General features: G+C 40.2%; 1 protein-coding gene and 1 non-coding gene across 2 annotated transcripts; both read left to right on the top strand.

Annotated features, from left to right (window-relative positions):
- The first annotated feature begins 71 nt into the window (after nt 1-71).
- On the top strand, nt 72-14,015 carry WDR88 (WD repeat domain 88). Its single transcript, XM_042877198.1, has 12 exons — nt 72-665; nt 1,233-1,343; nt 1,916-2,001; nt 3,380-3,443; nt 3,938-4,076; nt 4,327-4,456; nt 6,467-6,651; nt 7,211-7,293; nt 8,979-9,047; nt 9,453-9,545; nt 9,903-10,072; nt 13,936-14,015. The coding sequence occupies exons 1-11, from the start codon at nt 552-554 to the stop codon at nt 10,038-10,040; spliced, it is 1,212 nt and encodes a 403-aa protein (XP_042733132.1). The 5' UTR covers nt 72-551; the 3' UTR covers nt 10,041-10,072; nt 13,936-14,015.
- TRNAT-AGU lies at nt 11,187-11,260 on the top strand. Its single transcript has one exon. It is a non-coding gene; the product is annotated as a tRNA-Thr (tRNA).
- Nucleotides 14,016-15,747: the final 1,732 nt, after the last annotated feature.

The following is a 15,747-nucleotide window of genomic DNA, read 5'->3' as shown; positions in this document are numbered from 1 at the left end:
TTATAAACTGCATTATTCAGCTATTACATGTATTCACAATGAAAACACTACTTTTATTTCATGCGGTACATTTAGAAAGTACTTATAAAGTACAACTTGCAGTATTAATGTAAGCTACGACCCAGCAAGCTGTTAAGTAGACCTGCAGCCTCTCAGCTCCCAGGTGCACAAGGACTCCAGAACAACCTTGTCTAAACTTAGGGACAAAAACCTTCACTGAAATCCTCTATTGTAGGTAGTAGTTCTTCCGTGTCTGACTTCAGGTGTGTCTTTAGGTATCTGCAGCTTTACAGCAGCTCTTGATTAGAGCGAGGTGGTTAACCGTTGTGTGGTGAATTGCAGAATGCATGGTTTTTAAAATAAAGCCAACAAGAACACCTGGGGAGGGGAGAAAAAACATCTGAGGCGTTGAGGTTGCCTCCGCTGCAAGGAAGATATAAAACAGACCCTGCGTTGCACCAGCACAGCTGTGACAGAGCAAACCCACACTGTGCAGCCAGGCCTCAGGGCTGCGTTCCCGCCACTGCGCAGCCTGAGGCTGAGAGGGCAGTATGGCAGCAGGGGGCAGCCGTGGGGACCCCTTGGCCATAGAGCCACTGCCTGAGCCCCAGCCCGAGATGTCCCCAGCTGAGGGGCTCAGGGGGGACCAGGAGCAAATGGCAGAGGTGGGCTGGGAAGGGGAAGTTGGGGCTGTTGGGAGGAAGGGAGCATTGGCAGAGTGCTGGTCAGGGCTTCTGAAAGCTCAGCACCAACGATTGGGGCAGCTGGGCTTTTTGGTGGCTTAGTTCACACAGGCTTGTGGTGGGCTCTCAGTGACTGAAGAAAGGCTTTCTGAGAGTGTTTCACACAACTCGTGGTGGTCGTGGCTAAACAGCACAGCCCTAAGGCCTTTGGCACTGCCTCTCCATGGGCCAAAATCACTGAAACACAGAAAGGTTTTTGAAAGACTTGAGAGAGACTTTTGAGATTTAAAAATAAATATTGCTTTGCTTGAGAGAAACTGGGAAAAATAAACAAAAGAAAACAGCCCTGCCCTTTCTCTCCAGAAAATAAGAATCAAATCCATCGACCTTCTTTTCTCCACCATCTTGAGCAACTGCAGCCCCGTGCCAGAGCAGGACTGACGTCTCCATACAGAGCTCTGCTGCTGCATCGTGCTCCGCTGTGTGGAAGTGGCTGCCCCAAGGGTTGCCAGAAGAAGATTTCCTAAACTTTGCTCTGTTTGCTTACAGATTCAATTTAAAATTCTAAGAGGGCACGGCGATACTGTGAGTTCCTGCCATTTTTGCTGTGAAGACTCAAAAGTACTTTCATGCTCTTACGACAGAACAGTGAAGCTCTGGGTATGTTGTGAACACAACAGCAAATTAAAAAAAAATCTGTTATGGTTATGTCTTAGTATGATTTGACTACTGATAGGTGGAATATTTTGTAAAGAATCTGAAGTTGCCTCCTCATGGAGGAAGATGGCAGAGTACAAATGAGCAAGGAGTGAAATGTTGGTCAGTGTGATGGATCTTGGGCTCTTTGCAGTATTAGTCTTCATCTGTATCACTGCAGTACACAGGAGCCCAACAATGGACCTCTGGTTGTTTTTGTACAAACAACAAAAAGTCCTGGCACCAGTGCCTGGACCAGGCTGGTGTGGAGGCACGCTCATGAAACATGAGGCAACACTTGGGTGGACAGTACTGATGAGATTGGCTGTTCGTTATTTGAACGCAACATTCACAATTGAATTTAGAATAAACAGAAATAAGTTTTCATTTGTATTTCTAGATTAGACAAAACATGTAAGGCACACACGTAAGGCTAACATTATTTCACAAGCTTTGTTTTGCTTTGGTTTTGTGGTGCTGTGTATTTTTTCACAAAAAAAGCACTTCCCAATCAAACTCTTCTGGATTTATTCAAGGATGTTGCCGAAGGATTTCCTGTTCAAATTTTTGAAGAACACACAGCCCCAGTTTCTGAATGCAACTTGAGTCCTGACGATAGGAGGTGACTATTTTCTATCACAATTTATTTAAAAAGAGACAATGTGATTTTTCAAGGTTAAATGTGATTGCACGTGGAAAACATCAGACAAATTTAGAACAGATCAGTTACTTCTTTAGTTGTTCCTATGGTTTTCTATTTCATCAAAGTGAAACTTCTTTTGCTTCATTTTCTTTTCATTATTCCTATGTCTTTGTCTGGCAGCCTGTTCGCTGCCAGACTCCTTCATCTTCAGTTGATTTCCCCTACAGTTCGTGCAAGTCTTTTGGTTTTCATTTGGTGGCCACTGAAGGAATAGTCCAAGTCATGACCTTTGCAGGGCAAAAGAATTTGCTGCTTGTGAGTTATTTGTGGCTGGAAGTCTGTGGCTTATGTTCTGAAAGTAGTGTGTAAACAGGTATTGCATAGAAGAGCAACATTGAAGCACAGGGGTTCATCTGTCAGTGAGATTTATATGGTCATAAAAGTTCTGTATTGTTTATTAATAATCTATATGCTTTCCATTAAGCCTGTAATGTCAATTTAAGAAGAAATGCATCTTACCTAGTGTCAATCTCTGGCTATAATAATTAAAACAACTGCAGCATGCATTAACATTCGATTGAGTAGGTCATACGTTGCCACCAGGGGTATTATTTCTGCTACATTTTATCATTAATTTGTAGTTTAAATCAATTTTTATCAAATTAAAGAGTTGTCTAATCTCCTTTTGACCATGGGATTGCATATGTGCCATTCTGCCTGCTGCCTCCCAACCAAAAATGCCACCAGTTCATTATCTTCTTGTTATCTCTTGTGCTAAGTGCTTCCATTTAGGAGCAGAGATCATGCAAGTGAAGTAAACATATGCATAATGAGAAGAATAGAAGGTTTGAGAATTTATTTTTAGTTTGCATGAAGCTTCCTGGGCAAAATTTGTGAAAGTGACCTTTTGTGAACTTGATCAAAAACTGAAAAAGCCACAGTGGGACTAAAAACATTTGCCCCATACCGTGACGTTCCATATAAATGCTATTTTTTAGATATTTGGAAATATTCTAATAAAACAATGTGAAAGCAAACTTGGTGGTGACCTCCTCATTCATGGAAACCTGCCACTTGTCATCAGTTAGCTTTGTTGTGTAATGTGGGTTTGTGTTTGTGCAGAGCAGTGTCTGAAAATTGCATACGTGACATTTTTATTGTTAGTTTATATCTGAAATATAAATAATTACATATTTTAAACTGCAAAAGGCAATTTTTGCTGCAGTGCTTACAAATCTTTTTTAAAGTAATGAGTGTGAGGATGTCAAATCATTGTCAGAATTAAAAGTTAGCATTTATTTTCAAATGTCTTCTCTTGAGTGAGAACACTGAATGCTGTTTTCATGGTCATTTTTAGGATGGTGACATCATCCTATGATAACACTGTCAAGACCTGGGATATGGAAACAGGAAAAGTGCTTGTATGTATCCTTTTGAGTGCATCCTCAAGAAAGTGTAACTGTAAAATTCAGATGCATTCCTTAGTTATTGACAAAGAACAAAAAAAACAAAAGCATTCTTTGCACAATGCACTACAGTCAGGGTAGGCAGGCTTGATTTTTAGTCTAGGTTTTGGTCTGATTAATTGTTTGATCACAGTAAGTCCCTTGATGATGAAGATGTCTCAGTTATTTCAGATAAAAATGGCTGTAATAGTAATAATCTGTCTCAGAGGATATGTTAGACTGATTGAATTAACAATTTAGGATTTGAACGAGGTATCCCTGTCTAATTTTAAACTTACTGCCATTTTTAAGATAGAATTGGATATAAATACTTCTATCACCTTTTGCTGAAATAAAGTAATACCAAACTCCTTTCTTCTGAGCCTACTTAGAGATTAAAGCAAGTGCTGTTAAAGGCTCTTATCTCTAACCCTCAAATGTGTTTCCAAAAGCCTTTCTTTTCTTTTTAGTGGACAATAGAACATGAAGGCATCGTAACTTCATGTAATATTTCCCATGATGGCAAATACGTGGTATCTGGCTCAGATAAAGGCAATGCCATATCTGTTTTTGATGCAGTAAGTGCAACACAGGTGGTATGTGTCCAAGGTAAGATTGTAAGATTTATGACTTTTAAATTTTGTTTATTCAGTTCTTGATTTCTTGTATTTCTTAGTAATAGCAATGAACTCAGTTCAGATGCCCTTCCTTCATAAGTGTCTGCGTTTTGCAGATAGACTGGCACACAGCTGCTGTGGGTAGTTCTGCCTTTCAGACTTGTGCACTGAGATATAGAGAGCTAATGATCCAAAGCTGGGAAGCAGCTTTGCAATAGTTCCTCTTGGTGTGTTTTCCATAGGTCATCACAGGAGTACAATCACAAGATGCTGTTTTGATCCTGATAATCAGAGGGTGACTTCAGTATCATACGATAAGACTATAAAGCTGTGGGATATGGTAGCTCGATCCACCTCAATTACAATTAAAGAGTAAGAAATAATACTGTAGTTAATTATGCATGGTATTGTTTGCATCCTTGACAATTATCAGTGAGAGTTATGGTAAGATTTGTACTGGAGAAAATGAACTGTAATTGTTGAACTGAATTAAGTTATATGTGATATATGTGGAATGCATGAATGAAAATTTCCACTCAAGCTTCCTGCTGTAAATTATTGAAAAGTTGCATTTTGTCAGCGTTTTTGTGCTAGTTTTTAGAGCTCCTAGGTTCTTTTAAATACACTGGAAGAAGCATATGCAATATAGTGCTGAAGTACAAACTTACTGGTGTAATTCCTACTAATTAGGAAGAATTTATAATCATTGACAAGTGAGAAGATAAAATATTACATAGAAAAAAAAAGTCTTTAAAAATATTATATAGTGAAGGAGAAGTAACACAATGGTTATTTTGAATTTTAATTATTTTTCCTGTATAATTGAGGGCCATCTTTGGCTTCCCTCTTTGGCTTCTTTTCATCTCTCATTATCTCATTATCTATGTTGTTAATGGCAGTATGAATCAGGACTGGATCCAGGACAGATGCTCTGGACCCCAGCTCAGCATGTACTTATATTTTCACAGTGAACCAATTGTGGTCACTCAGAGTTCTGGTACAGGTTTTCCAGGTGATTTCTTGCTGCAAAAGTAATCCCTCCTATTTAATTCCATGGAAACTGTAACAAAAGAGCACAAGAACACTGGTTATTTAAAATTGTTATATATTTATGTATTTTAAAATAAATTTATCATTTTTCAGCTACAAAGTGCTATTTTGCAGCATAGGCACCATCATCAGATGTGCATTTTCACCAGCAATGAACAAGAGCCTGCACCAGTGGAGGTGACCCACTGTCACTGTTACCACTGCTGGGATGCACCATGCACTGCATCACCATGCTCACACCCCCTGTTTGGTCTCCACCAATGTTCAGCAAGTGCCAATGAGTGCCAATGGGTGCCATTTTTTCCACATGGAGGAATTCAATGGCATGCCTCTGCTACATGTGCATTTCCATGTAAGATGCCATTTTGTCAGACTGTCCCTCTGCTGGCATCTGTAACACAGCAACAATATCGGTGGGAAGATTCAATCTCTATGGTGATGCCATACCACCAATATCTACCACTGATGTGGGCTGACACCATAAAAGGCATTACTTTTGGACAGTGTCATGCCTAGTACCAGCAGCTGTGCTCCTAGTGAGCTCCTACAGCTCCTTGTGCTAAACCCTTTTATCTCTCACTGAAATAAGCATTTAAAATATTTAACATTTAAAAATTAGGTCAATGTTGGGCATTATTATCATTTTTAAGAATAAATTATATGATAGATATCAAGTGAGCTGTTAAAATAGCAGTAGCTTTTAATAAACTCAACAAATTTAGCTTTGAATTATAACAACAGTAAACAGAGAGTGCCTTTAAACAGTAATAAAATGGTCTGATGAGGAATTAGGAGTTAGTTTGGATGGGAAATTCAATCTGGAGCATTGTAATAATATTTCTTTTAAATCACAGTGACGACAGCTTTGTTTCCTGTAAGAGAGGCTTGTGATCCCTCCCCTGGTGCAGACTGCATGAAGCCCCGAAGTTTTCAACCTGTTCCAGAGCTTCCAGATTCCTTTTATAGACTTTAATATAAATTGATTAATCTCTTTCCTCTGAGTATTAGAATGCAAATTCACATTTTTTGGACTTTTTTTGGTAACTTGCTTTTAAAGAAGTGTGGTTGTTCTGTAGCTGCAAAGCAATGTCATCGCTCACTCACTGCTTGGGTTCATTCTGGCCAATGGCTCACTCTGCAAGGAGCCCAAACCCATGCAGGCTGCAGGGCTGTGAGCAGCTCCAGGGGCTTTACAGAACTATCCATACAGTTAACATTCAGAATGTGCTTATGATGCTCTACTGGATGGAGAGAGTGCTCAGTGCCACAGGAGGCTCTCTGAGAGTTTGATAATGCTTACAAAACCTCTGTTGGGGTGTTTTCATGTTTCAGGGGACACAGCAATGCTATCTCAGATTGTTGCTTTACATCTGATGGTCGATACTTATGCACAGCATCCTGGCACAGGAGCTTAAAAATATGGGATGTAAAGACAGGAGAATTTCGGAGTCGTGGACCTGTTACCTTGAACCACGGACATGAGGGTTCTGTTAGTTCCTGTTGCTTTAGCCAAGATGGTGAGTTATCTTGATACCAGCACACGATGTAACTCAATATCTGTGTACGTGACATAGCAGGTGAGCCACAAGCGACCACTCCAATCGCGTAAGAAATTTGTCATTTCCAAGATAGCATATTTAATTACAAGAAAATGATCTCCATGTAAATTGAAGTTGATGACCACAGCCCCTCTACAGGCATGAAATTTGTATTATTGCAAACTGCCATTGTACTGGAACAGATTCTCTTCACTGGCATGGGCTGATATGAGTTTCTCTACATATTGGTCTAATTAGCTGTTCCCTTTTGCAGCTTCACTTCTTCACTACTATTACTATATTTACTATTACTGTTTACTGTTACATTACTATTATGCCAAGTTATGCTTACTATTTATAAAATCAAGAACGTTAGCAACAAATAGCCAAAAGGAACTTCTAGCATCTTGTCAGAGCATGACTAATAGCTCATTACTTACGTGTTATTAACCAAGTCTGACACAGTGCTAGAAGGAGTCTCTTATTAGTCTGTGTGCCAAAGCAAATATACAGTAAATATTCTGATTTCATATTTCAGCATCACTTGTAGTGTCTGGTGGATATGACAACGCTATAACCATATGGGAAACAGATGCAGGATATAAGAAGTTAAGCTTAAAGGTACTGCGGTTTTATTTTGTCAGTAGTTTGATGAGAAGTTGTAAAGTGTGTGCTCCTTTAAAAGCATTGTATTTGTTGTTACACAGTATCCTTGCCCATCCTTTCCAGATACAGGCAGCAAAACATACTGAATTTGTGTGATGTAATTGGTTAGAACAATATATTCATACACAGTCAGTCAGGAAGATACTACCTCTGTCAGGTCAGTTATAAACATGAGACTCCAGCTAACTATGGGATATGATTTTATGGCATGACTTAAAACTGTTCATAACTTTGTGTGCCCATTTTGCAAATGTTAATTTCACAGAAGTCAGGCAATTATGTCAGAGTACAGATTTGCGATCTTGGTTCTTTTCCTGTCCTCTGCAAATCTGATTTCAGTGGACTTCTTTTTTCTTTCTTTCTGAATTACTGCATGCAGTACTGAAGGCTTAGCTAAAACGTTCATGAAAAAGCCCACCTGGAATGTGTCAGAAAATACAGCTTTCCTTCAAAGCCTTTTGAGCTTAAAAATAACTTTCCACTGTTGTCTGCGTTCAAGATAGTATCTTTATTTGGGGGAGTTTATAAGCTTGTGCCTCATGCTGGTTGCCTTACATGTAGGCTTACAAACCCTCCTGAATTGGAACTGTACAGGTTAAACCTTTTGAACAACAGCAGCACATGTTCTCCACTGGTGCTTTGCAGGATGCAATTACTGCAGATATCCCAGTTCACAGCAATCGCTGCAAGTAACTCAGTTTGCCATTAAACACAAAGGCATCTGTTTAAATGTTAATGTCTTTGTAGCTATGGAGAATTCCTGTTCCTTGCTCATGACTAAATTTAAAAACATTTTAAAGATTCTGCTGTAAAAAAACTACTTAAGTTTTATATATGCATATTTAGCTTTTTCTCTGTGCTTGGAAAATACACAATTGTTCGTCTTTTGTAATTAATTTATTGAATGTGGTGTTAATCATAAAAATGACACCATATCTGCCCAAACCTTAGGGATTTTATCTGTTGATTCCATATATGTTTATACAGCCTACATCACTGAAGTAAGCACGTCATTTTAGACTTCAACCTGCCTCTGTTCTTATGCCAGCTCAGTGTTGTTCACTGGAGATCAGCAGTGCTGCTGTTGTCAGAAGGAGGGCATCTGATACAGCTGCTAGACCTGGCCTGTTTTCAGCATTGGGTTCCCTGCCTTTAAATGGGGGGAAGCTGCTGTCTGTTCCCAAAGCTCTTTCCTCTGTTACTGCATGCTAAGCAGCCTCTTTTTATTTATTTGTTTATTTATTTATTTATTTATTTGTTTATTTATTGAAGTAATTAGTATTAGGAATCAGCTCTTTCTCCTTACAGTTCTTTAATAAGCTGTTTAAAAAGTAGAAAAGAAGTCTTTCAGTGGAGCTCACCTTCATGGTAACTGACAGATGCACTGCCCCTGGCTGCTGCTGCCGGTGGGCTGCCTCCCACGGCCTGTAACAGCAACTGCTCTCAGGTACACGTGAGAGAACATGAGCTTTCTAGCAATGCCTTTTTCTGGCTGACCATGAAGAGTGTAGATAACAATTTTCCTTTTGCATTTCAAAACAAGTGCATAGTACAGACAGTAATTTTTATTATTAGAAAATTGACTATGTGCTTTTTTTTTTTTTTTTTTTGGCTTAAAGTTAGATTTTGCTTTACTGTAGGGCCATTGGGACTGGGTGACAGATGTTGCAATTAGTGAAGACAAGAAGTGGATTCTTTCAGCCTCAAAGGTGATCACCACTTTCCTGATGCGATTTCAAGAGCTAAATTAGAAGATTTCATCCCTTCGTGTCAGGTTTTGTTTGACAACATTTGAAAATAATTCAATTGCTCACAAAACTTCTGTGTTCTAATCAGTATCTACATCAAGTAATTGTAGAAAATCTTAAAAATAATTTGATGACTATGTTTATTTTTTGTTATCTTAAAATGTCCATGCAGTTTTAAGATTGCTACAGGTTGTTTCCAAAGATATGCTTAAACGTGAGACAGGTGATTCTTAAAGGTGAGAGGGTTTAGCACTCTCCTGTTGAGAGACTTATCTGAAGAAATAGGAGCTCATCTTCTTGGAAATTATGTAAATCAGTGTTTTGGTGATACACAAACATATAAAAATGATTGCTTTTGATTCCCAGGATTCTACTTTGAGACTGTGGAATATTGAAAGGATGGATCGCATACCTTCAGTGATAGAAAGCAGAAAAGAAAAAGGCTCAAAAATTGCTCAGGTTATATTATTTTATTTTCTAACCACACTTCGTATTTTATTCAGAAACAAAACCTGAATTTTAAAGGAAAGCTTGAGTTTTGCTAGCTGAAAGCACTAATGGATTGTTCTTTCTTTATGAAGATATGCACATCTTTTTGGGGGGAGTAGAATGTAGTAGTAACAATTCTCTTTTAAAAGTGGTTGTGATAAGAACACCAATTCATGTGCAAAGGTGCATCAAACAGTAAAATATGCCATTAACTTTTCTGTAAATATTTTCTATTGAATTTAAAATTAATGCTGTATAGAGTCTAATAGAAATGGAGTAAACTTCATGTGTGTGGCTGAACTACCATTTTTATTGTATTTATACCAGTGTGAAGAATGTGAAAGACCTTTCTTAAGCCTGCAGCATGGTGGCTTTGAAGTGATATCCAAGTGTGTATTCTGTCGTCTGTCTTCTCCAGCAAGAAGTATTTTGCCATTGCCACCTTCCATCCCTCCTGATCTTTAAATTCGTATGACAGTCTTTGGATGTTAACATATGTAAGTATAAATGTAATGTCTGTACACCTTCATGTACTGCACATATAAAGCTGAACATTTAATCTTGTTCTGCTGCAGTGTTCTGCATCAAGAATGATAAACTACGCTGCTAAGCAGGGTCTCTTGTGACAGGACAAGGGCAAATGGTTTCCAACTAAGAGAGGAGAGATTTAGACTGGATATAAGGAAGAAAGATTATGATAAGGGTAGTAAAGCACTAGAACAGTTTGCCCAGAGTGCTGGTGAATGCCACATCCCTGGATACACCCAGGCTCTGAGCATCCGATGGAGCTGTAGGTGTCCCTGGTCACTGCAGGGGCGTTGGACCAGATGGCCTTTAAGGGTCCATTCCAACTCAGACAATTCTGTGATTCTATGCTTCCCTTATGCCCTGAACAGCTGTGCCTTGTCACCCAAAGACTGAAACTGCCCAGTAGTTGAAGTCTATATAGTATGGTACTAGAGAACAAACTTATTTACTTGCCTGTTGGTAAATTTTAAACAATTTTTAATGAATACAGTAGTTCCAAGCTCAGTTTATTAATGAATATGTGTGAATTATAAATTATTGTCAAGTTTCCTTCCATTTCTTAGATAAACAATTCTTCTTGACTATGGCACATACAGAATCTTTGCTTTCAGTGGACAAACAAAGGATAATTATAAAGAATTTTTTTAAGTAAAATGATGAACAAGTTCATGGTCAGATTCTCCCTCTTGCCTCTTGCTGCCATGCTCCTACAAACTGCTGTGCAATAACTTCCAGCCATGAGAAGAAGCTGTAGTTCATGTCTGACACAATTCAGTACAAACTAGTTCTGTCTAATAAGGGTCCACCCAGCAAGGAGCACAGTATTCTTGGGAGCAACCTAGGGATTGCATCTATTTAGTGTATGTGCAAATATCAATTAATAAAATATTTAGTGTTTCAAAATGTCTGGAAGCCTTGTTCCTAAAAACAGTATTTTCAGACTTTTCAACATTTATTTCCAAGAGGTACTTAAAAGAGGAAGGATAGCTGAACCAGGAATCCAGTTCAACTCTAGAACAGAAGTACGGCGGTCAGGAGTCGGATCGATGTATTGGGCCCGCGAAGCACAAGTCGCCATCGCCCGGCGCCGTGGCTTAGTTGGTTAAAGCGCCTGTCTAGTAAACAGGAGATCCTGGGTTCGAATCCCAGCGGTGCCTGCGCGGTAGACGCTCGTCTTTTGCACGCCACCGCCGTTTTACCGCAGCTCGGAGCGCGGGAAGGGCGGGTGGGGCTGAGGGGGAGCGGGCTGCGCCACGGCTGTGTGCTGCGACGGGCAGCAGTGAGGAGAAAAGCGGCCGGTGTGTGAAATGAGGTGCATGCGCGCAATGTGTTATGTGTTTTTGCACGCGATGTGTGTTTGTTTGTGCATGCGGTATGTTTATGCACGCGATATGTTTTTGTGCAGCGGGGCGTTGCTCCTGCTGCCCGGTTTCTCTGCCGGCTCACGGCAGCTGCCTGTGGCGCTCCAGGCAGCCAGCCCACCTGTGGGTCTGCTGGTTGGTCACCTAGATTCCTAAGGAACTGCAAAGAGGATTTTTTTCGTTCTTACAGAGCCGAGAGAATTCCTCTGTCAGATGTCTTTGCTTCCTGTCTCTAAATCTTTATCCGCTCACTCACTGTTCAGTTTTATTCCCATGCTCTGTGACCGCTGGCCAGGTGTCCAACATGAGGCATGTGCCACCCCTCTACCCGGGCCTCCCCACCTCTCCTCATTCCCTTTTTCAGTTCTGTTTTTGCCTTTTCTGAGGGCAGGCTGTGTGGAAGCCCCATGTTCTCCCTCAGGCCACCGCTGAGGCAGGAGGTGACAGAACTTTCTGAGACATCCTGGAAGTCAAAGGCCAACCCTCCCCATTGGGCAGGTGAATGAGGTTCAGTGCAGTCTTTCCAAATGTACAACAGAGGCAATCTGTCCTCACATCTGAGCTCAGGAGGCTCTAAACCAGTTAGTACAGCACATCCCAGCCCAGCAGCTGTACCCTCAGGCAGGTTTTGGCCCACACGGGAGCTGATGGGAGTAAATGTAGTCACTGGCACATTTGGAGTGCAGAGTTGTTGCTGGGATGGAGCTTCTGCTGCCCCAAGAGCAAAGTATGGGCCTAACATCCCGGATCAGCGCCTGGCTTAACAGCTATCTGCAGGAGCCCTCCTTGGAGCAGTATTTGCTGTGCAGTCTGTCATAGTCACACTGATTCTGGGCTACTGACAAAATGAAGTTGAGTGTGCTGAGTATCATTTAGAGTATAATTATTTTCCTTATGCAAATTGAAGACCAAAGGTACATCTAGCCCCGTGGTTTTTCTGTAGCTGTGGCCAGCAGTGCATGTCTTAGGCAGAACATAAGCACAGGGCAAACGTGCAGTGATATTTTGCCAGAATGCTCTGCCAGCCTCCAGTGAATTCCAGCCGGGGGTCTTGAGCTCTCACATACAGACGTGATCAAATTTAATTTTTCATTTCTCCGTGTCTGTGGGTAGGAAGAAGTGAAGTGACTGCTGCAGGCAGATGTGCATATTGGAGACATCTATATCGTAGGGACAGTTGCCTAAAGAAGGAAAATATTAAAGGCAGTCAAATGTTTAGTGGCTGTTTATTGTAGCAGTGACTGAAGGCTTAAGGGAGCATATTTTTGCAGTTTGTCTGCAAGGGCTGACATTGCTGCCTGCACATTATTCACAAAGATTTGAGTGAAAAAATTTGATGAAAACGTTGAGTGAAATCACATCGCCCGTTAACCCCAGTTTGCAAGACTGCCCTTTCCTATTCCCTGACATGCTGCTTTGCAAAGTGTTGTACTTTGACAGGCATGCACCGTGACAGTGTCATGCCTATATAATGTGATGTGATGCATGTGTCATGAAAGGATCTGCCAGAGTGTAAATCATCAGCTTTGAACTTTGGGGTCGGGGGGGGAACTGTTTGGGATACTGCAGTCTGTGTAGTAGAAAGAAAATGACATTCTCCAGTTATTACTTTGTTGGGATGAATATTTTTTCATTTATAACTAATTTGCAGAAATGGCGTGTGTTGCTTGTGGGACTGTTGTAAGGTTTTTCATTGTCAGCTCTTACAAGGTAAGCAGTGGCACTGAGTGTCCTATTGAGCAGGAAGAGGCTTGCCCCACACCACCCAGCACATCAGCTCCTCACCTGTATTCATTCTGCCATTGAGATTCACAGCTCAGACCTTTATAGAGGTGAAACTGGTCTGGAACCTTAGAAATTCCACAGAGCATAACTTCAATGACAGAAAACACAACAGAGGGCAGTAGTGCAATTTAGATTCTTGTCATTTAGGACCTGTGCTGTTGTTCCATTCTCCCAGCTTGTAATTATTTACAGCTGAATAGAAAAAAATATTTGCATTTTTGAAAGCCTGTTTGTATTTCAGTTGGGAGCGAAATCCAAGGCTCTTCAGGGAAGGAGACAGGTTAGCTAGAAAATCGTAAGTTGTGTGCCCAACTCCTGCAAAATGGAGCAACAGGCTGCAATCCAGGGAAATGTCTTTATTCCTTATTGCAACAAGTCTTTTCTTTCCTTCAAGCAATTGTAGCTAGCCTAAGATCCTTAGAACCTAAAAAGTTAATATTAGTGAGGTAATCAAGAATTGATCTCGCTGACATCAATGGCACCACTCCCACTGACTGTGCTGCAGCAGATTTTCATTCAATAGAAGATAACAAAGAATCTGATTCATAATAAAGGGAGGAAAAGATGAGTCAAGCCAAGCTATGTGAGTAGAGTTTTTCTTGTGTTATTAACAGCGCACTGGCATCAAAACAACAAGGTCTGTCCTTATCTGCTGTAGTATTTGTGCTTTTTCTTTACTTACACAGGACTGAACACAATCAACCTTCACGTGACTCCTGCCAAAGCGTGTGCTGAGCTCTCATTATGGTCAGTGGAAACTATGGAGCACTGAGCTTTTCTGAAAATCTCTTGATAATATTTTAACACAGGTATTTGAGAATTCTCATCTGAATAACATTTGTTATGACGTAACTGTAGATTTGGTATTGTTTCTGGATGACTTTCTAAACAAATGGTTTTTTTAATTATACATGCTATCTACTTAAAAACGCTGCTCTTTTTGTCCTATGAAAGCAAAATTTAATGGTTGAAGGTATGGTAATAGCAAATACAGCCTCTTGTACTTGTAATTTCATTTGATGCTTCTCCCTGAATAAACTTCCTAGAACATCGTAGCCCAGGAACAATTAATTATAGTTTCTCTAATTATTGATTTGAGTTAATGTAGGTTTTTGTGAAAAAAAAGTCTTATATGAACTAATCAATTAATTTCTGGTTCTGACTTTTGACAAATTATATGACTATGTATCCTGCCTTCCTGTTAGAACATTTGCTGTCAGTAACAAAACAATCTCCAAACCACATTGAAGTCATTCTGTTTGGCCAGCCCTAAGAGGCTGGTTTTTTTAGTACTACACCTTCTTTTTGTTGTGCATTTTCCCCTTAATTAACATTTTAATTTGCATTTTCATGCAGAACAGAATTAATCACCAAAATAAACATGTTTTCCCCTTTGAAATGGGCTATGCTCTTCCACTGAGTGCTTCTCGTGGTCATTTAGTTTGTCTTTATATAATAGCTATGCTTTATCTTAATTGAGGAGCATACCCATAGCCCATTATTTCCATAACTTTTAAGCAGCCAAAATCTTTTTACAGTGTTATCTATATTAGTTGCATTCTAAAATTATTGCTTTTTTCTCTTAATAGAATGTCATTTAAAGTGTAGGAACTGTGTGTCCTTAACCACAATAACTGCAAATGCATGTGTGATGAAGGCTGGGATTCTGCAGTCTGTACAGCTGCCATTATCACATGACATCCTTTTCTTTAGGCTGAGGAAATGTATCCCAGGTATTTGTTGCAAATTCCTTTTGGCCGTGGCCAAAATCTGCCTCTGTTCTAGGATGGCGAGAGGATGGTGACCTTCTTTCCATGTTCTTTCCACAAGGCCAAGTGCTGTTCCTTCTGGCAGTCTGTCTGACTGCGCTCTGTGGGAACGTAACTGGGAAGATTAGGGGAGAATGAATGAATTAGTAACTGCAAAGGCAAACGTGGAATGAGCAGAGCCAAGAGCTACCATGAGTTGGCGCATCCCTTTAAACAGTAAGACCCATGCCATTATAACATGATGCAATGGTCCAGATTCAGGTCAGTAATAAAAATAAGAGAAGGATCTAGTCATTTGGTTTAATACCAGCTTGTTGAATCTCTGATTCAATCATTTCCAAATGATTTCACATAAATTGATTACATGGTTGCTGCTGGTTTCTGTATTTCAGCAACTTTGAACATGGGGCCCTCAGGAGAGCTTAAAAATAGATTTGGGGCTGTCTTGGCACCAGTGGCTTTAGGCCTGCCTGACACTGATCAGAGCTAATTTGCCTGCAGAGCCCTGGGCTGGTACTGTGCAATCTGAAATCTATCCAAGCCTTTGCTCTGTCTCTGTTCTTCCCTGTGAAGAACCTGAGGAAGAACATTCACTAATGGCTGCTGGAGTGACAGTGCTTTGAAGAAAACAGCATACTTTATTCAGTGAATGCAAGTATTTTGGAAATGAAATCACGTTGCGGTTATATTGAGAATCTGAATGCTTGCACGTCAAGATTTGTGTTTCAC

The sequence above is a fragment of the Lagopus leucura genome, unplaced genomic scaffold, assembly GCF_019238085.1.
Source record: "Lagopus leucura isolate 7727_CA_CO unplaced genomic scaffold, USGS_WTPT01 Super-Scaffold_100017, whole genome shotgun sequence".
NCBI lineage: Eukaryota > Metazoa > Chordata > Aves > Galliformes > Phasianidae > Lagopus > Lagopus leucura.
This window is presented reverse-complemented; position numbering and strand designations above follow the sequence as displayed.

Excerpts from the sequence above, each read along its gene's own strand:
- WDR88 (XM_042877198.1), top strand. The coding sequence starts at position 552 with ATGGCAGCAGGGGGCAGCCGTGGGGACCCCTTGGCCATAGAGCCACTG. Across the intron at positions 3,444-3,937 it reads TGGAAACAGGAAAAGTGCTT|TGGACAATAGAACATGAAGG; the intron begins GTATGTATCCTT and ends TTTTCTTTTTAG. Across the intron at positions 4,457-6,466 it reads ACCTCAATTACAATTAAAGA|GGGACACAGCAATGCTATCT; the intron begins GTAAGAAATAAT and ends TTCATGTTTCAG.